The sequence below is a fragment of the Herpailurus yagouaroundi genome, unplaced genomic scaffold (assembly GCF_014898765.1).
Source record: "Herpailurus yagouaroundi ecotype Mexico unplaced genomic scaffold, PumYag 186, whole genome shotgun sequence".
Taxonomy (NCBI): Eukaryota; Metazoa; Chordata; class Mammalia; order Carnivora; family Felidae; genus Herpailurus; species Herpailurus yagouaroundi.
Window position 1 is genome coordinate 11,781,813 of NW_024412417.1, and position 26,420 is coordinate 11,808,232.

The 26,420-nt window shown below is 40.5% G+C and overlaps 1 protein-coding gene and 1 pseudogene across 5 annotated transcripts in view; both read left to right on the top strand.

The window, feature by feature from the left end:
- SPAG1 (sperm associated antigen 1) overlaps positions 1-26,420 on the top strand; it is an 82,380-nt gene that overhangs the window by 54,235 nt on the left and 1,725 nt on the right. For 3 of the 5 annotated variants that reach the window (XM_040494114.1, XM_040494118.1, XM_040494119.1), the window contains 5 exons: positions 2,057-2,189; positions 4,073-4,199; positions 12,944-13,099; positions 14,059-14,430; positions 14,533-15,514. In XM_040494114.1, coding sequence (XP_040350048.1) covers positions 2,057-2,189; positions 4,073-4,199; positions 12,944-13,099; positions 14,059-14,430; positions 14,533-14,664 — 920 coding nt within the window. In that variant the 3' untranslated portion in view covers positions 14,665-15,514. Of the gene's footprint in view, positions 1-2,056; positions 2,190-4,072; positions 4,200-12,943; positions 13,100-14,058; positions 14,431-14,532; positions 15,515-25,520; positions 26,144-26,420 lie in introns of those variants that run through there. The other 2 variants (XM_040494115.1, XM_040494116.1) reach the window with 2 other exon arrangements.
- On the top strand, positions 20,810-21,897 carry LOC121042774 (40S ribosomal protein S2-like; annotated as a pseudogene).

Genomic DNA, 26,420 nt, shown 5'->3' on the forward strand with positions numbered 1-26,420 from the left:
AATAGATACCGAAGGTTTAAAAACACTGGGGGAGGAAAAGCTTAAGGAAAGTTTTTCAGCAAGTTATATAAGCCCTAAAACAGAGTAATACTCTGCTTATGTTTTAGGGCTTATATATGCTAGATTTATGGGGAGTGTCATTGGCCCCATTGTATGAGATCTTTTGAAACATGACACATTAGAAATACTCTGTGATTGGGATGTCTGGGTGGCTCAGTCGGCTGAGCGTCTGACTCTCGGTTTTGGCTCAGGTCGTGATCTCAGGTTTCAGCAGTTCAGGCCCCGTGTCGGGCTCTGTGCTGACGGTGCAGAGCCTGCTTGGGATTCTCTCTCTTCTTCCTTTTTCTCTGCCCCTTCCCTGTTCGTTCTGTCTCTCTTTAAATAAATAAATAAACTTAAAAAAAATTTTTTTTAATATTCTGTGATTTAAAGTAAAAGATGAGAAGTTACTACTTCATGCCATTGTGCAGGGGACAAATAAGATTATTGTTAATATTCCAAGTTTATATTACAAGTTTAGTGTGTTAAGATTTTTAGATTATAAAATTTAAAGATATTTTAAATTTTAATTTATGGATTTTTATATCAGGTGACTCCATTGGGTAATTTACACAGATTTAAAACTTTAGATATTCATACTTTATGTGTGTTAAAAAACTTTGATTGCAAGAAACAGAAAATCTATTGACAGGTTGTAAGGAATGGCTTTGGCTCATGGAACTGAAAGGGCTCAGGCAGGCCCTAAAACCAGGCACAGCTCATCAGGGCTCAAGTTCTGATGGAAAATAATAGAACTGCAGCAGTTTTAGGCTTCATGTGTGCACTTAAGAATGTCTAAAGGGAGAGAGACGCCATTGCTTTGGGTGGCATTAATTTAACAATGAGAAAATATGTTACACCTAAAACCCTAGCTTTTTTATTCTGTTCCTTTCTTGGCCCAGAATCTAATGGTAGTTACTCTAATGGGTCATGTATCCATTCCTGAGCCAGTCCCTATGATGAAGGAATGGCGTGCCTGGATTGGCTTAAGCCTGAGTTCTTGATCAGTGGAGTCAGCTTCCCCTGAACACCTGGGGTTAATAGGAGAGGGGTGATAGCTGAATGAATATCAAGGCACTCTTAGGAAGGGGAAATGGATCCTAAACAGAGAGTCAGCCATGATCACTGCATGATAACAGGTAATGGTAATAGTTGGGGCTCTCTCTTTGAAGATAACAGAAAACCCAACCCTTTATGGCTTAAGCAATAAAGGTTGTTTACTGGCTCGTACCATGGAAAAGTCCGCAAGTAATGTAGCTGCAGGGATGGTTGGATTTAGGATTCGGAGATTCTTATTTAGCTCTCTATCTTGACCTCTCTCTTGCTCTTTTCAGCCCATTTTTAGACACACAGACTCTCCCCTTGTATCATTGGATGGCAGAATAGCTCCTCCTTTCCTCCTCATTTTCCACTGGAAAGAGCCAAGAATTTTCAGAAGCTGCCACAGAAATCTTAAGTGTATCTTATTGGCTCTCATAGGCCCATCCCTGACCAATTAGATTATTGTGGCTAAAGAAATATAATGTGCTGATTAGTAAAAAAATAAAGATTACTCCAAATGGTAGGGCTAGGGTACGGTTTGCTTTACCTAAACTACAGGACAGAGGGTGGAGGAGGTGTGATCTTCCAAGGAAATGCAGGGCCAGATGTCTGCCTCAGGCATGAACAGGTTTGTTCGTTCATTTTTCATGAAATAGTTTTCCCACCAAACACTGTAGATGTTTGTATCTTCAGCAGAGGACATACCAATATGGATAAAATAATATAATTACTTATATTTTATTTTCTAATTTGAAAAAATATTGTAATAATTGTGTAATTTTTACTTACAGCCAATTTGTCTTTTTAATTTGTAATACCAAGTTTTGTTCCACATAGACTTCAGCTCTGCATGGTATGTGTGGTCAGGTTAATTTGCAATGGAATATCTACTTACAGATGTACTGAAGATTTTGTAGAGGTGCTTATATGAATCCTTCCTCTTTTTTTTTTTTTCCCCTTGGGGGGTGTCCCATAGATGAAAAAATGTTTAAAACCCTTAAAGAAGAAGGAAATCAATGTGTAAAGGACAAAAACTATAAAGATGCCCTTAGTAAATACATTGAATGCTTAAAGATTAACAACAAGGAATGTGCCATTTATACAAACAGGCAAGTTCTTTGTAACTTTATGTATTTCTTACGTTCATTTTTTTTTTTATTAAAACATACAAATTAATTGCCGAATTTTTTTCCCATCATTTTGACAATTTATATAGCATATTGTCCTAGGTGAGTATTCTTTAAAGAGATGGGGCCATAGAAGTTCCAGAGAGATGGAAAGCATGAGGCGGGCTGGGCGTCTGGTTGGTCTGCGACACAGGTTCCGCAGGCCGTCCTCGCCACCCTGACGTTGCTGCACTGTCCCGTCTTGGCCGTTTGGACCCACTGTGGCTTAGTCAGGTCTGCACATCATCCTCCGTGTAGGAGCAGGAGTCACCTCCCTTTCAAACTAGTTCTTAAGTGTCCTTTTTCTCTTGAAGTCCTAAGAGAGGGGACCAGCATCCTTCAGTGCATAGCAAGAATAGGCAGATTGTTCTGGAAAGCTGTTTAGAGGCCATCTATACCACATAATGGTAAAAGATCACTCTAGAAATCTGGTGATTGGGGAATTTTAGGAGTAAGTAGAGTCTGGGGTGATGAGGAAGAAGGCTTAGTTCCTAAAGAGCAGGGACTCCCAGCACAAGATTTCCTAGCTATTTCAGATGAATTCTTTTTAATTTAACTTCTCACTGCTTTGTTTTTGTACATGTTTTCCTCTATTGGCAACCATTTTGCTAAAAATCTTGTCATTAACTCCAACAGGTAGTTTTCTACTCTTCTTCTGTTCAGTCTCTGCGGTTCTGGGCATTAATGGCCACTCAGTTTTTCCTGGAAACCGCCTCTCCTCTTGGCATCAGTGCAGACACTCACTTGCCTGGCTCTTTTCTTCCTCTATGGGCCTTTCTTTCCCAGCCGTTCTCGGGGTTCTGAAGGTGTAGGTCCCTTTTTCAGTCTGCATGCTCTCTGAGCCATTGCATCCTCCCTTCAGTTCCATTACCTTTCAGTTGTGTCCCCCCCAAATCTCTGTGTGGGCTCCAGACCTAAGCACTCCGCTCCTCTCTGCCTTCCTGACCGATGTGTCCCTCTCCTAGTGTGTCTGCAAGCTCAGATGTCCTACTTCTAAATTCCTCTTGGGGGAGCCTTTCTCTCCGCCCTCCTCTTCACCCATGTCCCATCACCACTGTCTCCTCCGAGATGTCTGCTACCCCCTCCACAGAACAGACTTGTTCCCTCTCGTCTCATTCTCTGAATTGCAGCACGACTAATCTTCCTAAAACATGGTGAACATGTTAGCCCCTATTTGAGAACCCATTGGTGGACTTGCTGGAAGCTCAGGATAAAGCTCAGGCTCCTTGCTCTTTCCCATCTGGCCTGACCGCCCTTCTACCTCATCCCTGCACCCAGCCAGCCATATGGCACTTAGTTCATCAAGAGTACCTTGCTCTCTGTCTTTCACTGTGAGACTCTGCCGTTGCTGGGCCATTGGCCACCCTCTCCCCTCCTGCATCTTAACTCTCAGCCCAGTGCCTTCACACTGGATAATTCTCACCTCCTACTCTGGGCTTCAACTTAAATGTAACTTCTTCTGGGAAGTCTTCCCCGATTACTCTTGCCTTTGCCTCAGCCCCACCAGATCTGGTAAGATTCTCAGCTGTGTGTTCCCAGAGCATCCTGTTCAGATTTTATTATGTTTGCTTATTTTAATTGTCTCTTCCACTTAGACTATAGCCTTCTTGAGGGGCCTGAGCTGTACTTGTTTGCAGTTGTATCCCCAGTGCCATAATTATGTATATTGCAAGAAAATGCCATAATTAGAATAAAATGTTAGGCTTCAATGAGACAGCCAACAGACTTAATTGAGCTATGTTCTGATTGTTATTAACTATCTAAATTTATAGTGTTGTCTTTGCATTTCATAATACGTAATTGCTTTCATAATTACATTCTACCAGAGCTCTGTGTTACTTGAAGCTGTGCCAATTTGAAGAGGCAAAGCAGGATTGTGATCGGGCACTTGAGATAGATAACAGGAATGTAAAAGCGTGCTACAGACGAGCTCTGGCTCATAAAGGACTCAAGGTGAGGAAATCTTCATTTTAATAAGTAAATTTCAGCTCTGAAAACAATATGTGGTTTTTATGAACATGAATCTTGGGAGTGAGATTATCGTGGGATTTAATCCTGGTTCTTTGCTAACCAATCCTGAAAGCTTAGAATAGGCCTCAGATTTCCCCTACCTTTAATGTGGAGCTAGATATTTTCTAAGATTCCTTCCAGCTCAAAAATTATTATTTTATTTCCGGATTTTCCAAGGACTTTTGTTAGTTAATGATAGATCCATTTTATGGAACAGGAAGGTTTGTTACTGAATCACTGAAGGCATCCACTGGATTCCTCCACCAAAGGATTGAGGTGTCTGTGGGGTGGGAGGAAGGCATCAGAACGGAAGCTTGGTTCACCAAGTGAAAGTTGGTAGAGACATCAGAGATTGGTGATTTGGGCCTTAAACTGGCTGCTTTAGAGTGGCATTCTTCTCTAAGAAAGCCACACCATTATTTGCAAAGAAAGTATTGTATAATTACACTTTTCTTTAGGCTGATTCTTCTGCATGGAAAACTTGAATGAATGTACATATTTGTACAAAGTAATGTCACAAAGAAAAGTCAGAACATACTGGGCTATGGCATTTCTTGAAATTGTTATGTCTTAAAAATCAACTTGATTAGGGTCTAATACAATGAAATTCACACATTGTAAGCTTTCACATCTTTTAATTTTTTTCTCTTTAGAGGTTTTTTTAAATTGAGATACAACTGACAACTAACATTGTATTAGTTTCAGGTATACAGCCCAATGATTTGATTTGCACAATGATCACCAGTAAGTCTAGTTAGCAGCCCATCAGCACACATAGTTGAAATTTTTTTTCTTGTGATGAGAACTTTTAAGATCTATGCTTGTAGCAACTTTCAAATATGCAATACAATATTATTAATTGTATCACCATGCTGTGCATTATATCCAATGAGTTCTTTCTTTCTTAACTGGAAGTTTGTGCCTTTTGAGCCATTTCACCTACTCCCCAGCCCTTGTCTTGCCTCTGACAACCACCAGTTTGTTCTTTGTGTCTGTAAATTCAGTTCTGTTTTTGGTCTTGTTTTCTAAATTTCACGTACAAGTGCAGTCATAAGGTAATTGCCTTTCTCTGTCTTACCTCACTTTTAGCATATGCCCTCAGGAGCCATCCATGTTGTTGCAAATGGTGGGATTTCCTTCTTTTGTATGACTGTAAATAGACCATATTTTTTCTATCTGTTCATTCATTGATGGACACTTAGGTTGTTTCCATGTCCTGGCTGTTGTAAATATTGCTGCCGTTAACACAGGAGTGCAGAGGTCTTGCAGATTTCATGTTTCCATTTCCTTCAGATAAATACCTAGAGGTGGAATTGCTGGATCATATGGTAGTCTTATTTTAGTTTTTTGAGGAGCCTCCATACTGTTTTCTTTTTTTTCCTTTTTTTTTTTTTTTAATTTTTTTTTAACGTTTATTTATTTTTGAGACAGAGAGAGACAGAGCATGAACAGGGGAGGGGCAGAGAGAGAGGGAGACACAGAATCGGAAGCAGGCTCCAGGCTCTGAGCCATCAGCCCAGAGCCTGACGCGGGGCTCGAACTCACAGACCGCGAGATCGTGACCTGAGCTGAAGTCGGACGCTTAACCGACTGAACCACCCAGGCGCCCCCATAACTGTTTTCTATAATGGCTATATCGGTTTCCATTCCCACCCATAGCGCACGAGGGTTCCCTTTTCTCCACATCCTCACCAGCACTTGTTATCTCTTATCTTTTGGATGATTGCCGTTCTGACAAGAGTGATACCTCATTGTGCGTTTGATTTCTATCTCCCTGCTGGTTAGTGATGTGGAGCATTTTTTCATATACCTGTTGGCCACCTGTATGTCTTCTTTGGAAAAATGTCTGTTTAGTTCCTCTCCTCATTTTTTAATCAGATTATTTTTTCGATATTGAGTTCTGTGAATTGTTTGTGTACTTTGGATAACTGCTTATTAGATACAGGATTTGCAGATATTTTCTCCCACTTGGTAGTTTTCATTTTGTTGATGGTTTCCTTCACCGTGCAGAAGCTTGATGTAGTCCACTTGTTTATTGTTGCTTTTGTTACCTTTGCTTTTGGCATCAAATCCAAAACCCAAGACCAGCATCAAGGAGCTTACCACCTATGTTTTCTTCTAGTAGTTTATGGTTTCAAGTCTTATGTTCAAGTTTGGTCCATCTTTTTTTTGTTGATATTTGTATGTAGTGTAAAGACAGTGGTCCAGTTTTCTCAACAGCATTTATTGAAGACTGTCCTTTCCCCAGTGAGAATTCTTGGCCCCTTTGTCATAAATTAGTTGACCATTTATGCATGGCTTTTTATTTCTGACCTCTCTGTTCTGTCTTACTCATCTCTGTGTCTGTTTTTATGCCAATACCATACTATTTTAATTACTGTAGTTTTGTAATGTAGTTTTATTTTTTTTTATTTTTAAAATTTATTTATTTTTGAGAGAGAGAGACAGAGACAGACAGAGCATGAGCAGGGGAGGAGCAGAGAGAGAGGGAGACACAGAATCCAAACCATGCTCCAGGCTCTGAACTGTCACCACAGAGCCCGATGTGGAGCTCAAACTCGTGAACTGCGAGATCATGACCTGAGCCGAAGTTGGACGCTTAACCAACTGAGCCACGCAGGCACCTCTGTAATGTTTAAAATCAGGAAGTGTGATGCTTCCAGCTTTTTGTTCCTTTTTAAGATTGCTTTGGCTATTTGGGGTGTTATGTGGTTCATATAGTAAGTTTTAGGATTGTTTATTCTATTTCTGTGGAAAATGCCACTGGAATTATGAATAGGGATTGCGTTGAATCTATAGATTGCTTTGGGTAGGGTAAACATTTTAAAGGTATTATTTTTTCCCATCCATGAGCATGGAAAGTCTTGCCATTTATTTCTGTCTTCTTCAGTTTGTTTCATCAGTGTGTTATAGCTTTCAATGTGCAAAGCTTTCACCTTCTTGGTTAAATTTATTCCTAGGTATTTTATTCTTTTTGATGCAATTATAAGTAGAATTGTTTTCTTAATTTGGTCATTGACTTTTGAATAATGTAAATTCTCGTGTAGCCATCACTCCAGTCAAGGTAAATATTATTTACATCTCTCTAGGAAATTCCCTATGCCCATTTTTCTTTATTCCCCTTATTCTGCCCCCACTCCCAGGCAGCCATTCATCTGGTTTCTATCACTGTAGATTAGTTTTGCTTCTTCTTGACAGTAACATAAACATAGTCCTATAGAATTTACTGTTTGACTTTTTTTTTTTTTTTGCTCAGCATAGCATCTGAGAGTTAATCTGTATTATGTGAATATTAGGAATTGTTTCTTTTTTAAATTTTTAAAATGTTTTTTATTTATTTTTGAGAGAGAGAGAGAGAGAGACAGAGCGTGAGTAGGGGAGGAGCAGAGAGAGAGGGAGACACAGAATCTGACGCAGGGTCTAGACTCTGAGCCACCAGCACAGAGCCGATGTGGGGATTGAACTCATGAACCTCGAGATCATGACCTGAGCCAAAGTCCGATGCCCAAACGACTGAGCCACCCAGGCGCCCCAGGAATTGTTCCTTTTTTATTGCTATTTTTTATTACTGATTATACCACAACTTTTTTTTTTAACATATTCACCAGTTAATTACATTCAGCTGTTTCTAGTTTGGGGCTATTAATACAGCTGCTATGATTTTTCCCCGCCCACATGTTATGAACTTGTTCATGAATTGGTACAGCAAGAGACCAGCTGTGAGTAGGAGTGGGGATGGAGAGAGATGGTCAGATCATGAAAGGCCCGAGGGTCATGCTGTGGTGACTAGGCTTGATCCTGAAGGTGGTGGGGACCCCTAAAGGCTATGTGGTCAAGGAGGGCACAACGGGTCAGATTTGCCAGCAGTGTGGAAGGTGGATCACTGGGGACCCAGCACGGAGTGGGGAGATTGGTTAGAAGCTACCAGGTCAGCTGCCTGAAGGAAGGTAATGGCAGAGGGAAGAGAGAGGGCCTATTAGTTTGCCGGGGCTGCCATAACAAAGTACCCACATCACGGGTTAAACAACAGAACTTTATTTTGTTAGAGTTCTTACGGTTCTTAATCTTGAGATTAAGGCGTCAGCAGGGATGGCTCCTTCTGAGGGCTGTGAAGGAAGGATGTGTTCTAGCCCCTCTCCTGGGCTTGCGGTTGGCTGTCTTTTCCCTGTATCTTCACGTTGTCTTCTGTCTGTATATGTCTGTCTTCCACTTTCCTCTTTTTTTAAGGACACCAGTCATATTGGATAGGACCCACCCTAATGATCTCACATTAACTTGATTACTTCTTTAAAGAACCTATCCCCAGGGGTGCCTGGGTGGCTCAGTCGGTTGAGCGTACAACTCTCGATTTCGGCTCAGGTCATGGTTCCCGGGGTCATGGGATTGAGCCCTCCATCAGGCTCTGGCACTGACAGCGTAGAGTCTGCTTAGGATTCTCTCTCTCCCCCCTCTGCCTCTCCCCCGCTTACACTTGCTTGCTCGCTCTCTAAAAAATGAAAAAGAACCTGTCTTCAAATTACATTCTGAAGCATACATTCTAAAGTGCTATGGGTTAAGACTTCAGCATAGGAATTTTTAGGAGGGGAACACAATTAGCCCGTAACAGAGAGATTAACTGAAGTAACTGAAGGTCGTTTGAAGGTAAAGTCGACAGGACCTACTGAGCAGATGGACAGAGGCAGGAACAAAGGTGGTACCTCCAGGGTTACTGGCTTGGGTAGCTGAGTGGTGCAGTGCAATAATGGAGGGTATTCAGGAGGAGGGAGAGGCTTAAGTGGGGAGGGGGATAGTTAGGTTTGACGTTACTGAGTTTGAGGTAATTCTTTTAGTTCCTGCCCATCACTGACGGGGAAATTCTGTAAAACCTGGTTTTGTTGGGAGAGGGCGGTCATGTTTTTCTCCAGTGCAGCATATGAGCTGTGCTCGTTGCTCCTTGAGGAGTCAGGACTTTCTGCGTCGCACGTGCACTGAGGTTGCCGCGTGGAGGCTGTGCTGCGACCTCCAGACCATTGGAGCCACGCAGCTGCCTGCCCTCCCTGTCGCCCCTCCCAGTTTGTTACAAAGGATGCAGATGAACAGCCGGGTAAAGAGGTGTGTCGGCCCAGGTCCAGAAGGGTCCTGAGCACGGGAACTCCCGTCTCCATGGAGCTGGGGTGCGCCACCTTCCCTGCAGGTTTATGCCCCGGTGCGCACGTGACCTGACCCCCCCCCCCCCCGACCCGACTCCTGCTTTTTTTTGTTAGCAACACGCTCATTTATAAACCTCATGTATAGATTCCTTAGATGGTATGTGGCACCATGAATTAAGAGAGGCTTCTTCAAAACTCCCTCAGCTTTCTCTGAGCTTGATGAATTCAGGTACGTGAGGGTAGGTGTGTGTGATGACTCACGAGTGTATGCGTTTCCAGACTCTTAGAGCAGGTTTACTCCAGGCTGGTTGCCTGACTCTTGGAACTTGTCTTCCTGACACAATGTGAGAGGTGTACCTAACGAAAGACTTTTTATACTCCTTTGGAATGCATTCTAGAAATTGTACTCTGCAGAAAGATGATCCCAAATTTGAGTAATCCAACCCACTAGATTATGAGGCCGGCAGTTTGTTTTTCTGGTTTGATTTCCTTGCAGTTTTGTTTATATGTCCTGTAGTTTGAGTTATGTGCCAAGCGAATTTAGTTTCAGTATCTTCAAAAGCGACAACTGCTTACAAAACGCACCAGAAGTCATGCCTGGATCCACTTCCTTGGCGTGTCTGGGAGGGGCTGGCGCAGAGGCTCACGAGGAGCAGGTGCCCTGCCTATAGTTAGTAGCACGCGCACACACATGCCAGTTTTAAAAATCACGGGGCTTTCACTTAGAATTCCTTTTTCCCCAAGTTTTTGTTTAAATTTCAGTTCACCTACAACGCAATACTAGTTTCAGGTGTAGAATTTAGTGATACAGCGCTTAGTGTAACACCTGGCACTCATCACAGTAAGCGCCTAGATCCTTGATCCCCAACACCTAGTTCACCTGTACCCCCATCCACCTCCCCACTGGTGACCATCAGTTTGTTTGTTCTCCAGAGTTAAGAGTCTTCCTTGGTTTGCCTCCTCCCCCACCCCATGTTCATTTGTTCAAATTCCACATGTGAATGAAATCATATGGTATTTGTCTTAGAATTTCTTTCTTTAATCGAGTGCCGCTTACGTACGTGCTAGACTGTGGGAGCTGAGTGGTAAATAAGACATCGTGCTTGCATTAAGGAATTTGCAGCCAATTAATTGGGTATGCTAGAAGGCCAAAAATATCAAAAAGTAACATAACTCTTATTACAGTTTAAGTGCATCTATTAATATATATATTATCACAAACACATGTGATTATATATATATTTTTTAAGGCCTAATGGTATAATTAGCAACTTTGAACGTCTTCCTTTTTGCCAGAGCCATATTTTTCTCTTCGTGTATGCTCTGCTCTTCCTTCCCGCATGGCTGTTTGTCCTCAGGTCTTGTGTTCTCTGACAACTGTGTCAAAAGACGACTCCTTTGGGGCGCCTGGGTGGCTCGGTCGGTTGAAGGTCCGACTTCGGCTCAGGTCATGATCTCACAGTCTGTGAGTTCGAGCCCCACGTCGGGCTGTGGGCTGACAGCTCAGAGCCTGGAGCCTGTTTCAGATTCTGTGTCTCCCTCTCTCTCTCTCCCCCTCCCCTGTTCATGCTCTGTCTCTGTCTCAAAAATAAATAAACGTTAAAAAAAAAAATTAAAAAAAAGACACCTTCCTCCTCGTTAGTATCATCGGAAACCTTGGTTTTCTTACTTGCATTAGTGATAGTCCATACTTACTCATTTGTTTACTTTTTTATATTGTTTCCCTTCATAAGACAGAAACTTCCATAAGGGCCAGGGCCAGGCTGCGTGACCATTTTTGGGATCTGGCCCGCGGGCCCTTGTCTTCCAGTGTCTCCACTTTCCTGGCTCTTTTTCTCTTTACATTTGCTCGCCTCTGTTTTAACTCTTATCGAAGTGTATTTCCTATTTTCTTAGGTCTCCTTCAACCAGACAGATTGCTCTTTATGCATAGATTTTTCTTGAATGGGTTGAAAAACCATACATACTGACTCTGTGACTGGTGGACTTTCATTTCCAAGGCTGTAGCTCACAAATCTGTTTTCAGGCTTCTCGCTAGGATTCCACAACTGTATTCCCGTTCACTTTCTGATCATTGCTGCCTCGATCATCCCAAGAATTATCTCTCTGTGCCTCAGTTCCCTGACCTTTTAAATGGGGCAGAAGTTAGTATGTACAGGGCTGCTGTGAGAGTAAACTAATACTTTCAAAATGCTGAGAATGGTCAGAGTTAGCAGGAACTACCTCAGCTTGCCCTGCTGCCCCACTTGCTTGCCTTTCGGTATGGTTCCTAGCATGAACACTTAGGATGGAAATACGGTGTCATTTGGGTTTTCTGTAGCTGGTTCCAGCTGTACTGTTGTGACACAATGGTATGTGATTTGTTCCTAATAGTTTATAATGTACTATCGTTTGTAAACAATTTACCTTTTTTAATGAATTTGAGCAGATTTAAGTTTAGCTGTTTAAACAAATCACTTTTGCTACAGTGTCCTGCTGGACAGAAGGAGAAGGGATGTGGCATCACAGCTAGTCCTCCAGGAACGTCACGTAATCACAAGCTTAGCTTCCTGTGCCCCAGCCTCCAGAGCAGGCCGTTATTGGTAGGTCATGAATACTTAGGGAGGTTATACATCATTGCAATTCTTTGCCTCCTCACAGAATTAACTTTGGCTTAATCAGAACATTGGTGTAGTCTGTAGTTCTAGAATATGGCCTGTCACATCAGACTGATTTTGTGGCCTGTCTCAGCTGCCACATTCTGCTATGCGTTTAGATGCCTTTTCTTTGCCCTCAACCTCTCCCAGCGTATTGTCTGACTCGATGGAAGAATAAATGTCGACACTAGCCTATTTGAACAGTATACAACTTTGAAGGGTTTTATGGTACAGGATACGATGTGACAGCTGACATTTGTATCACCCTTTATGAAAGTTAAAACCGCTCGTATTACTACTTCATTTATGCTTGGTACAGCTTTGTGAAAACTCGAGTAGGAAAGCTTTTGTTATCCTTAAAGATGAGAAAACTGAAACTCAAGAGGTTAAATAAGTAGGATTTTGTTTTTTGTTTTGTTTTTTTTTTTAAGTTTATTTTGGTGGGGGTGGGAAACACAGAGGCAGAGAGACTGAATCCCAAACAGGCTCCACACTGTCAGCACAGAGCCTGACTTGGGCTCGGACTCATGAACCGTGAGATCGTGACCTGAGCCGAAATCGAGATTCGGGCGCTTAACCAACAGCCACCCAGGCGCCCCGTTCCAGTTTTTTAGGTAGGTACTAACATGAGGCTGTCCGTTCATTTCGCAGACAGCAAACGCCTCCTGTACATCCAGGACTGATGGTTGTGATACACAAGTGAACTGGAGTCTAAGAACTCCAGATTCTGTGCTCGCTTTTGTGGGTTTTAATATTTCAGTCCGAGACTGAAAGTCAGGGCCTGACTTTGTAACCTGGGCACTACAGGGAGCCCACCGCACACATTCTGCACCACTCCGCCCCTCAGTCTCACTCCTGCTTGGGTTAATCTGTGCCTCTTCTTTTGTCATAAAAATTATTTTCTCTGCCTTTCTACTTTCAGGAGTATCAGAAAAGTTTAAACGATCTCAATAAAGTTCTTCTGCTGGATTCAAGTATTATTGAGGCAAAGATGGAACTGGAAGAGGTAACCAGACTCCTTAAGGATAATGCATCATTCAACAAAGAAAAAGAGAGAAGGAAAATTGAAATTCAAGAGGTATTTGTATTTGATTAACTTTGAAAGTACTCTTTGGGGATTTCGTAGATGCTAAAATCCTATTTCTCTGAGTTCTACAAAAAAAAATTATTTTCTTTTTACTTGGATGTCCAGTAAAGGCATTTTAACCAGTTATAAAGACAAAACTTTCCTTTGCTATAATTAGCCACTGTAGATCCCAGCTTGTGTCCATCGAGGGTACTGGGAGTCTGCATTCCTGAGGTTTCTCCTTTCTCTCCCCCAGCCACCCCCACCTGGCCTATAGTTTGCATTGCTTCTGCTCCAGAAGCCTATTTGCTTCAGGGTACACCTGGAGAATCCTGACAGGACTCATTCAGTGTCAGTGGCCCTGCCAGCCATACCCCATAGGGATTTTTTTGATTGATCGAGACCTTTTTAGCACTCTGAAACAAGACTGGCCTCATCGGAGATGTTGGAGTATCCCAGAATCAAACTCCGTGTCTTGCACTCTAGCTTTTTCGTTTGGCATCCGTGAAGAATGTCAGCTCATGAATTCCTGTGTCCTTGTGGATGCAAATATCATATCCCATTTATCATACATTTTCGCTAAGAGTAAGAGGCGAATATGTGAGAGAAACTAGAAGTATTTTCCAAGGAGGGAAGAAAAAATATTTTAAGTTCATGTCTCTGTTAAATGTGAGGAAATGTTTGTCACGAAAAAGAGGTAAAGTTGTTATAGGTCTTCTTTCATAGAAAACTAAACCTCATGATCATATTTTCAGTGTCAAAAATTTTTCAAACTTAAAAACATACTTTCATGAATGGATACTTAACACTTCCTAGAAAGAGTAGGTTTTCCTATTCATTATAAAGTATACACTTTTTTCACTTAGAATTTGACTAAAATAGAGTCTACCAGTGTTTTTCAGTTCTTTCCCATTTTAATAATTTGTGCAGTGGCTGTTGTGTCACAGTATAATTTTTTTTTCCTCATGAAGGTGAACGAAGGCCATGAAGAAGAGCCTGAAAGGACCTCTGAGGAGGTGTCCAATGACTGCTTTGCCACCAGGAAGGAGGACACAACCAATGGGCCACCAGCATACTGTGAAACACTCCCAATCGCCAGGCCTACCAATGCCTATGAATTTGGTCAGGTTATAAATGCCATCAGCACGAGGAACGATAAAGAGGCCTGTGCACACATTTTAGCCGTCACTGAACCGAAAGATTTGCCAGTGTTGTTGAGTAACAAACTTGAAGGGGATACATTCCTCCTCCTCATTCAGTCTCTGAAAAATAATCTTATTGGGAAAGATCCTTCTTTGGTGTATCAGCATCTTTTCTATCTAAGTAAAGCAGAAAGGTTCAAGGTAAGTGGCAAAACAGAGATACTGATTTTTGTTTTAGGGTATCTGTAACTTTAAAATGTTCATTTTTAAATGGAGCTAATACAGTTTTTCTCCTTCTTCCAGATGATGTTGACACTAATTAGCAAGGGCCAAAAGGAGCAAATTGAACAGCTCTTTGATGACCTCTCAGACACACCAAACAAACATTATACTTTAGAAGATGTACAGGCCCTGAGAAGGAAGTATGAGCTTTAAATCAAGGCTATTGTTAGATTTCTTCCATGCATGTATGAGTTCCAGTAGTGCTAATGGGATGGTATTGTAATAGCGTTGCATGGATAAAACCTGGTTTCGAAAAGATCCTTTGGTTTGGACTGTAAAATATTTTATGTATTTTTATATAGAGAACATGTATATTCTACGATATGCTTTTATTAGTTGTAAATATTTTCCTACGTACCAGAGCTAACATCTTTATATTTAATAATAAGTATATTTGGAACTTGTTCAAGTACGTTTTAATTTATATTCTAAATTTTCTTTTAATAACTCGTTAAAAATTTGAGTTCCATTCCTTTGGGCCATAAAGGATTCCTCTTAAGTTTGATAGAAGTGTATTTCTTTAAAAGTGAAAATCATTAACAGTGATTATTATATCACCTTTATTTCCTGCTATGATATATATATAAATACTATTTTATACTACTTCTGGATTACAATCCACTAAGGTGAAATGTAACACTTAAATCTTACAATATGAAATGATTATTAAATAAATTATTAACTTAGAGCTATAAGAGAACTTCTTTTCTTACGTGGAAACATTGCCTAATAATTAAAGAACAAAATTGGCAAAAATTTCTACTACTTACTACTTTTTACTAGATTTTAAAGTGCGGTTTCCCAAACAACTGTATAAAAGCAGACTAAGCCTGCATTGTCCCCTCCACATTTTCCCCAACGTTTAGATGTTGTCTTCACCCTTTTTTCCCGCCCCCTCCCCCCAATTTATTCCCTCAATGGAAAAGTGAAGTCTTATTAAAATCTCCTTTGTTAACTGGGTCAAAGTAAAGGTATTTCTTACAATAAAACATTCAGGTCTCTATCAGTGTACTGTCATTTATTGCTATAGTTTTTATCAAGTTCTTTTTCTGGAGCCTTCTGTCTTGAGAAGTGAATATCACAGGTGAGTATCACTTTCATTATTTGCATATTCTTTAATCTTTTGGAATTAATAGAATTTTAAAAAATCATTGGGGGTAAATGGTATCTTTCAAACTGACATTTTTCTTTTTAACTCTTTGTTCATTAATGAAAAGCTGATTCTCCTTTTTTAATGTTAGTAAACTTTACAGTAGAGACATAAAAAGGAAACTCTTTTGTTGACAGTTACGTACCCAGCACCTAGCTGCACGGGGCTGTCTGGCAGTGGTCACCTCTCCTTCAGAGGAGGTGGAAAGCTGTGAGTGCCCAGCGGTGCCAGTTGTGTGGGTCATGGCTGGAGAAACCCGTTTCTGTCCAGTGACAGCCAGGGTACTGAAGTGGGAACTTCATGACTGAGGGGAGGGAAGACAAGGTGAAGGAACTGTAGATAGGAATATCAAAGAGCATTAAAAGAATGCAGTTCCTCAAGACTTCAGCAGGAAGTCTGCCCATATGCCTCTGGGAGTATCCCACTCAAAGACCTCCCCACCAGATTGCCCCACTGGGTCCACAAGCCTCCCCAAAGCCCTGAGTTAAATTCACGCCACCTCTCACTATGTGCTGGATCCCCGTGCGTGCTCCTGAGCGGGGCAGTGAGAGCAGGCCTGGTGATGAGAGTTTTGTCAGAAAAATGGACCAAGAGTCTGTGGGCAAGGGAGAAATCACACACTAGAGCTGTGGAGCTATAGCACCACCTTCTGGAAAACAAAAGGTTCCAGCAGCTATACTTGAGTTACAAGAAAAGATGGAAAAGTTTAAGAATTCTGCCACTAGAGGGAGCAAGAAGAGTGGAGCAGGTTCGCCCATTCAAAGGCTGAGGACACCTCTGACGTAGTGACACCAGTGATAGTACCTCATCTGACAGCAACCAGTGAAGACTTGGGAGGCGTCTGTTACTTCAAATGTGAAAATAGCCATGCAAACGTACAAGGAACATGAAAAAATATTTCACCCTCCAAAAGACACCAATAATTCAACGACTACACACAAAGACATAGGATGTTGCAGATCTAGCTGATAAAGAATTCAGGATAGCTGTTTTGAAGAACACGACAAGCTACAAGAAAACTCAATGGTATTAGGAAGGAAAACATGAAATCAACAGAGAAATTACAAAAAAGAACCAAATTCTGGAGTTGAAGAATTGAGTGAATGAGATGAAGACTACTGTAGCAAGCCTCTGTAGAATAGAGTAATTGGAAGACAGAATAAATGACTTAGAGAATACAAATTCTCAAATGATGCAGAAGACCAAAGGGAGAAGGGGGGCAGAAAATGTAGTTTGAAAAATAATTGAAAATTCCTCAAACCTGGGGGAAAGGACTTGAACATCCAAAGTCACAGAGCTCACATAGATCACCGTAGTATCTCAATGTGGAAACACCTCCCAGACATCATACAAGGAAACCACCAAAAATCAATCCTAAAGACGGCTGGGGGAGTGTAACTTACAAAGGAAGCCCCATTAGGCTGTCCACGTATTTCTCAGTGGCAAAACCCTAGAATGACATTCAAAGTCTCAAAAGATAAAAACTTTCAGCCAGAGTTACACTTCAGCGATGAAGGAGAAAGACTTGCCCAATAGCCAAAGCTGAAAAAATTTATCACCACTAGGTCTGCCCTGCAGAAATGCTGAGAGGAGTTCCTCAAGCTGAAATAAAAAGATGCTAATCAGTGACATAAAACCATCTTTACACTGGTAAAGGTGAAAAATACTCAAATTTAGAAAACTCTAATTCTATAAAATGGCATATTAAGCCACAACTATAGTATACCATCTTAAAGAATTAGAATTTTCTGAATTTGAGTACGTTTCACCTTTTCCTTTAGGAAAAGAGTATTAAAAATAACTTGCTGCTATAATTTGCTGACAGTACACAATATAAAAAGAAATCTGATGTCAGAAAATATATATAAGAGTAAAAGATGAATAGACCCTTTATAGACAAATGAAGATAAGTTGCTATCAGCATAAAATGGACTCTTCCATGTATGAAATGTTTTATGTAAACCTCATGTTAAAAAATTTAGATTCACAAAAGATAAAGGAGAAACCATATATACTACTGTGGAAAATCAATTTACAGAGTTGAAACAGAAGGAGAGGGGAACAGAAGGGAGGAAAGAACTGGGGAAAAGGAATGATGGAAATATAGAACAGGAAGGCAACCAGGAAGATGGCAGTTGTAAATCCCTACATATCAATAATTACTCTAAATGTAAATTGAATTCACCAATCAAAAGGCACAGAATGGCTGGATTAAAAAAAAAAAGACAACTATATGCTCTGTACAAGAGACTCACTTCAGCTTTAACACACATAGGTTTAAAGTGAAGGGATGGAAGAAAATACTACTTGCAAGTGAAAACCAAAAGAGCAGGGATTACTGTACTTGCCCTTAGACCAAACAAACTAAGCCAAGAGTGGTAAGAGACAAAGAAGGTCATTATATAATAAAGGGGGTCACTACAGTCAGATGATACAACAATTGTAAACTGTATGCACTCAACATTGGAGCGCCTAAATATATGAAGCAAATACTAACAAATCTGAATGGAGATGTGGAGAATAAAATAATAGTAGAGGACTTTAATACTTCACTTAGAGCAATGGGTAAATCATCCAGACAAAATCAACAAGGAAATGTTAGAATTAAATCATACTTTGGACCAAATGGACCTAATGGTCATATAGAACTTTCCATCCAATAGCAACAGAATATATTCTTCCCAAGTACACAAGGAACATTCTCCAGGATATATATATGATAGGACACAAAACAAGTCTTAGCAAATTTAAGAAGATTGAAATCTATCTTCTGACCACAATGGTACGCAACTACAAGTCAACAAAAGGAAAGCTGGAAAATCTGTAAATAGTGGAAACAACACAATTCTGAATGAGTGGGGTCAAAGAAGAAATTAAAAGGGAAATAAAATTTATCAACTGAAAATGGAAACAGCAAACCTGTGCAAAAGCAGTTCTGAGAGGGAAGTTTAGAATGATAAATGCATATGTTAAGAAGTTAGATCTCAAACAGCCTCACATTACACCTAAAGAGCTATAAAAAGAACAAACTGAGCTCAAAGCTAGAGGAAGGAAGGAAATAAAGATCAGAAATAAGAGACAAGAAAAAAATACAAAACAAGAACAAAACATTTTTCAAAAAGATAAATGAAATTGACAGACTATTAGCTAGACTAAGAAAAAAAAGACAAAATCAGAAATGAAAGAAGAGACATTACAGAAATACATTGGATCATAAGAGTCTACCATGAACAGTTGCATGCCAACAAATTAAGTAATTGAAGAAATGGATGAGTTCCTAGAAACACAGAATTCACCAAGACTGAATCAGAAAGAAACAAAATCTGAACAGATTAATAATAAGAGATTGAATTAGTAATCAAAAGCCTCCTAACAGAAAATTCCAGGATCAACTGGCTTCATTGGCAAACTCTACCAAACGTGAAGAAGAGTTAACAATCCTCAAACTCTTCCAAAAAATTGAAGAGGAGGGAATACTTCTAGGCCAATTCTATGAGGCCAGCATTACCCTGATATCAAAGCCAGATAAGGACCTACAAGAAAACTAAAGACCCGTATCTCTGATGACTGTAGATCTGCAAATTCTCCACAAAATATTAGCTAACCAAATTCAAGAACACATTAAAAGGATTGTATACCATGACTATGTAGGATTTATCCCTGGGATCAAGCGTGGTTCAACATGGGCAAATCAGTTTCATATACCACCATTTAATAGAATGAAAGATAGAAATCACACAGTCACCTGAACAGATGCAGGAAAAGCATTTGACAAAATATCCTTTCATTTTAAGAACTCTACAGACTGGAAACAGAAGGAACATACACAATAAAGGCCATACATGACAAGCCCACACCTAACTTGCTCAGCAGTGAGAAATCAAAAGCTTTCCTCTAAGATTAGGAACAAGACAAAGATGCCCACTCTCACCACTCCTAATACAAGTGTTGGGAACCCTAGCTAAAAGAATTAGGCAAGACAGAAATAAAAGGCATCCAAATTGGAAAGGAAGAAGCAAAAATTTTCTTGCAGTTTATGTTGTATATAGAGAAAATCCCGAAGACTCAAAAAACTATTGGAACTAATCAATAAATTTAGTCAAGTTGCAGGATGTAAAATTGACAAATCAGTTGCATTTCTGTAACCATAAGCATCTGAAAAAGAGGTAAAAACTATCCCATTCACAGTAGCATCAAAAACAAAATACCCAGACTAAATTTAACCAAGGCAGGTCTGTACAGCAAACACTACAAGACATCATTGAAAGAAATCAAACCTTACACAAATGGAAAAGGATTCCGTGCTTATGGATTTTGGAAGAATTAATATTGTTAAAACGTCCCTATTACCCAAAGCCATCTATAGATTCGATGCAATCCCTATCAAAGACCCAATGGCATTTTTCACAAACATAGAAACCAAACCAAACAATGACAAAACCCCTAAAACTTGCATGGAACCAGAAAAGAGCCCAAATTGCCAAAGCAATCATGAGAAGAACAAAGCCAGAGGCCTCACACTTCCTGATTTCAAACTATACTACAAAGCTTTAGTAATTGCAACAGCATGGTACTGGCATAAAAACAAGACACACAGACAAGTGGAAGAGAACAGAAAGCCCAGAATTAAACCACTACATATATGGTCAACTAACACTCAACAAGGCAGCCAGAATACCCGGTAAGGAAAGGATAGTATTTCAACAAATTGTGTTGGGAAAATGGTATAAACACAGAAAAGTGAAACTGGACCCCTCATCTTATACCACTCACAAAAATTAACTTGAAAAGGTCAAAGATTTAAATATAAGACCGGATACCGTAAAACTCCTAGAAAAAACAAACAACAACAAAAAAACAGGAAAGAAGTTCCTCAATATTGATCTTGGCAATTTTTTTTTAATGTTTACTTATTTTGAGAGAGAGAGCATACAAGCAGAGGAGTGGGCAAAGGGAAAAGAGAGAATCTGAAGCAGGCTCTGTGCTGTCAGCACGGAGTCCAATGTGGGGCTCAATCCCATGAACCATAAAATCATGACCTGAGCCAAAATCAAGACTCAGAAGTTCAACCAACCGAGTCACCCAGGTGCCCCAATCCTGGCAATGACTTTTGCACATGACACCAAAAGCACAAACAACAAAAGCAAAAATTAACAAGTGGGACTACATCAAATTGAAAAGCTTCTGCACAGCAAAAGAAATCAACAAAATGAAAAGGTACAGAATCGGAGAAAATCGTTTGCAAAGCATATATTGGGTAAGAGGCTAATATCCAAAATATATAAACATTTTGAGAAAACGCCAAGTGGCGGATGGCACTGGTGTTAGTTAGACCTGGAGGGCCTGGGGGCCCTGGAATGGGAGGTCATGGTGGCTTCCACAGAGGCTTGGGCAGCAGCATCCAGGGCTGGGGTTACAGCTATGGTTGGGCCATGGCTAAGACCAAGGCCAAGGCGCTTGTGGAGGCAAGGCTGAGGACAAGAAGTGGATCCCCATTACCAAGCTGGGCTGCCTGGTCAAGGACATGAAGATCATGTCCCTGGTGGAGATTTCTCTCTTCTCCCTGCCCATTAAGGAATCTGAGATCATTGACTTTTTTTTTGTCCTAGGGGCATCCCTCAAGGATGAGGTTTTAAAAATTATGACTGTTCAAAAGCAAACCCTTGCTCGCCAGTGGACCAGGTTCAAGGTATTTGTTGCCAGCAGAGATTACAATGGACATGCTGTTCTGGGTATTAAGTGCTCGATGGTAGCCACAGCCATCCATGGGGCCATCGTCTTGGCCAGGTTTTCCACTGTCCCTGTACGGCGAGGCTACTGGAGGAACAAGATCCACAAGCCCCACACCATGCCACGCAAGGTGACCTGCTGCTGTGGCTCTGTGCCAGTGCACCTCATCCCTGCCCAGAGGCACTGGCTTTGTCTCAGCCTCTGTGCCCAAGAAGCTACGATGATGGCTGGTATTTATGACTGCTACACCTCAGCCAGGGGCTGCACTGCCACCCTCTGGGCAACTTTGCCAAAGCTGTTTTTGATGCCATTTCCAAGACCTACAGCTCACTTCTGACTGTGTTTACCAAGTCACCTATCAGGAATTCACTGACCGTCTTACAAAGGGCCACATCAGAGTCTCTGGGCAGAGAACCCAGGCTCCAACTGTCACCAGCATATAGTTTTATACAAGAAAAATACACACACACACACACACACACACACACACACACACACACACACAATCCGCACACACCCTCACACTACTCAGTAATGAAAACCAATCCAAATAAAAAATAGGCATTTTCCCAAAGAAGATTTCAAAATGGCCTAGAGGTTACATGAAAAGATGCTTAACATCATTAATCACAAAATCACAATGAGGTATCACCGCACACCTATTAAAATGGCTGTCCTCAAGAAGACAAGAGAAACACTGGTGAGAAGGTGCACAAAAAGGAACACGTGTACTCTGCTGGTGGGGTTGTAAACTGCAGCCGCTATGGAAAACAGTTTTGAGGTTCCTCCAAAAAACTAAAAATAGAACTATCAATATGATCCAGCAATTCCACTGTGGGTATATACCCCAAGAAATGAAAACAGGATATTGAAGGTTATGCAATCCCATATTTATTGTAGCATTATTCACAACAGCCACGATATGGAAACAGTTTATGCCTGTCAACTGATGAATGGATAAAGATTATACATACCCATACACAACAGACAATGCAATGTTATTCAGTCACAAGAAGGAAATCCTGCCATTTGTGACAACATGGCTAGACCTTGAGGACATGCTGAGTGACATAAGTCAGAGACAAATACTGTATGATATCACTTTTATGTGGAATCTTAAAGCCAAACTCCTAAAAATAGAAAAATAATAGTTACTACGTAGAACTACCAGGTTGGGGGAACAGGAGAGATGTTTACGTGAACGAACTAGCACTAGAAGATCAGCTAAGTCGTAGAGAACTAATGCACAGCATAATGACTGCAGACAACAATATTATAAGCATCAAACTTGCTAAGAGACTGATCTTAATTATTCCCACCACAGAAAAGAAATAATTATGTGAGGTGATAAAGATGCTACCTAGCAGTACAATATATAAGTGTACCAAATCAGTTACGTACACCTTAAATTTACACAATATGTCAAACATTTCAATTAAAAAAAAAACTACCGTACTTGGTTTTGAGCTTTGTGCTAGGCATGTGTATAGTTTATTACACACTAATTTAATTCTTATAACAACTCTGTTATAGATGAGGAAACTATGGCACAGAAAAAATCACAGAAAATGTATATTAAATCCCTGTAAATTAACAAGGGTTACAAATATTGCAAGTAGTTGATCCAAGATTCAAGTCTTTGAACTTATGCTGTTTAATGGAAAATATTAAACATAATGGAATAATTAGTAAGGTGCCTGGTCTTTAAGTTACAGCTTGTAGAGGCAATGAACATATAAACTACCAATCTTGTTAAACTAATAGAGATGTAATAGTGATTATGTAGAGCAAGAGAAATGCCCAGTACTGCCTGTGAGGTTAAGATAGGTTTTAAGGAGATAACCGTGCAGCCTGAGTTTGTCATTTGGATGAGAAGAGGGTGTGCCAGGCAGAGGAAAGAGGAGACACAAAGGCATCCAGATGCACATCGAAGGTGCATGTTGAACGCAAGTGTGAAATAACGGGGCGTGTTTAGGGAACTACGTGTACTCTTAATCTTAGAGGAGCAGAATGTCTATGTGATAGGCCTGAAGGAATGATAGTTGGATAAAACAGAAAGCTGTATGCTGCATATAAAATGGTAGAAATAGAGTTTTATAGATGTGGTTCCTCTGTGAGTCAGTCGTTGCCTGGTTTTCTTCCCCTTCTCGGCATACACAAGATGGGACTTTTCAAACTCTGTGATTGGTTAGGGACACATGACAAATCCTGCCAACAGAGTAGAGGTAGAAGTGATGTGTCCCTTCTGGGCCCAAGTACACAACAGCTAGTACAGGCCCTGCATGGTCTTCACCCTTGCTACAGTGACTGAGAAAGGCCTCACATTCCAGTTAGTGGGTTGTAAGAAGACGACAGCTCCATCATCAGCCTGATTCTTTGAGCGTTGGTCTGAAGCGGATTCCTACCAGTCTGCATTGGACAGATAGCATGAATGAGAAATAGTCCTTTTTTTTTTTTGTTAAGCCACTAAGACTTTTGGATTGTTTAAAATTATATCCAAAGACTTGGATCTGTTTCTGTACAGTCTTTCCTGATCTCTCAATCCATAAAACCAACCTCACACTGTTCATCTCCACATGAATGCCTCATAGACACCTCAAATGTAATAATGCCCCAAACTGAACTCTCGGTTCCCTCAAACTTAGGTTTCACTTGTTCTTTATCTTGGTGAAAGATACCAGCATTCATACTCTGGCCTAAGCTAGAAACTTCAGATTCCTCCTAGACTTTTCTGGCTCTTTCAACCTCCGCATCCAATATTCATTCAGGCAAACTGTTTTATTACCCAGAGAGGGCACATTCACTCAACATCGACTGCTTTTGCACCAGACGTTTCCCTGCTCTTCTCTCTTCCTTCTTACTTCCCCAAACCACAAAGCTAATTCCCAGGCATCCTTTAAAATCCAGTTCAAATGTCCTCTCCCAGAGGCTTTTCCTCACCTGCCTTGGCTGAGTTAAGTGATCTTTGTTTTCTCATAGTGCCTTATGCATAGCTCTACTATAGTTTTAACCACTGTTTTTGTGTTTTGATCTGTGATCATGCTCAGCTACCTGACCTTAACTGAAACAACAGGCCATCTCATCTAACTGCTCCAATCTACTCCCCTTTTGACTAATGACCAGATTTTCCCTGTTCCTTCTCTTTTAGAAAGTAATTTTCCCCCTCCTCTCTAGTGCTGATCCCTCATGCTATCCTCCCCTCTCTTCAAGGGCTTTCCTCCCAGAATAAATCCATCTTTTGCATATTTCCCTTTCAATTACAGCCTTCCTCCCAGTCTCCAAACCCACTCAACTCTTCCTCACTTAAAGTCCTTCTCTCAATCTCCCAAGTTTCCATCCTTTCCTGCACCATATTTTCAAAAATAGATAACTTCTTCCATTTTTCTTTCCTACCTCCCAAATTTTTTTTTGAAAGAAATTTGGCCTCTATCTCCCAACACTATTCAAACTACTGCCAACAACATTTATCAGATCCAGAAGCTTTTTCTTTGTCATAAAACTGGGTTACACTGTGGCCTGAAGAGGTTTTTTTTTAAGAGATCCTCATCTAACTCTACTTCATTTACATTGAAGTCCAAATAAGAACACAACAGAATATTATGCAGTCTGAAATGCTGATGAACCGTGACTGTACTGGTTTTGCTCTTATGCTGAGATTGTGGGCAAAGGAGGGGAAACTTGAAAGGTAAAGCGGCAAAGCCTTAAGGGCAGCTGCAAGACTGAATCTAAAATGGCTATTTTGGTTCTGAGTTGCTCAGAATGATCAATAACGTATCCAGGCAATTTCAGAGAGCACCTTCTTCATGAGCAAGATCTCAGAATGCCAAGGGCTCTGTAAATTGACACTGCAACATAATGGACAGATTGAGAATCTGCTGTTTGTCAGGAAAACTTTCATTTCCACTTCTTAAATGCATTTTGGTGAAAACTCCCTTCACGTGACCAACTTGTGGCGCCTCACTGTTGGAAATGTGCTCTTCACTAGAGGACTTCTCAGGAAGAAGTATTAAGGGCTGATGGTATTTGTGTGCAAACAGAATAATTAATCATGAGTTACAGATCATTATTTTAAAGCGATTTCAAAGATATGTTTTATACTTGTTTTTCTAATATACTATTTGCCATCTAGGAACAAGATGTAGCAAAGTATGTTCACGTTTGGAATGTGTTTTACTCTCTCAGCCAGTTGCCACCACTTAGACCACAAGGACCACCAAAAACCGACGCAGAAGTCCTGCCTCTCAGGTCTCCACACAAGGGATCTGTCTCCAGAATGTATTGAATTTCAAGTTCATAGGTTTTGATGCCTTTTGCCACACGTCAAAGTAAAGAGATGGTTGAAAGTTAATCGATGGTACAAAGATCAATGAAAAACAAGCAGGAGATAAGAGTATAAGAGACTCTCACAGCTGCCTCTTCTCTTTTTCTCTGGGAAACTACTTTAGAGCATAAACCTGGAATTAAATCCTAACTCTGATACTCAGGAGTAATGAGCTCATATAAAACTCTGTATAATCTCAAGGATTTTAGGTTCCTCATCTGAAAAATGAGGAGGGATATCTTCCTACCGTTCAGGGTTGTAGTATGATGTAGTTTATGTAAAATACCTGGCGGTACTTAGTACTTTATCTTTCCTTCCATGTTTACAATTGCTCTCTTCCCATATGTATATCTCATCTATGTTGCTAGAAAAAGAGAGCTCTTTTCAAGTATTATGGACACAACGTTACATTAAAAAAAGTATTATGGACACATTCATTATTCACTTACTGGGTAAGAGATATACATTAAGACCCCTCCAATAGAAACAATACAGCCAGAGAAGTGACTAGCCTTGGATATCTGTTACCATCTCCTGGGAATTAGTCATGACAAAGTCAAGAAATTACTCCACAGGTTGAGCAGCAGAGAATCTAACAACACGCATCTTTCTTTTCCAACCTGTCACTGTTTTGAGGTGTGTCAACACAAACAGTTGCATATTCAGTCTGGCATAGGCTGGTGGGTGCTTAGTAAATGTTCAATAAAT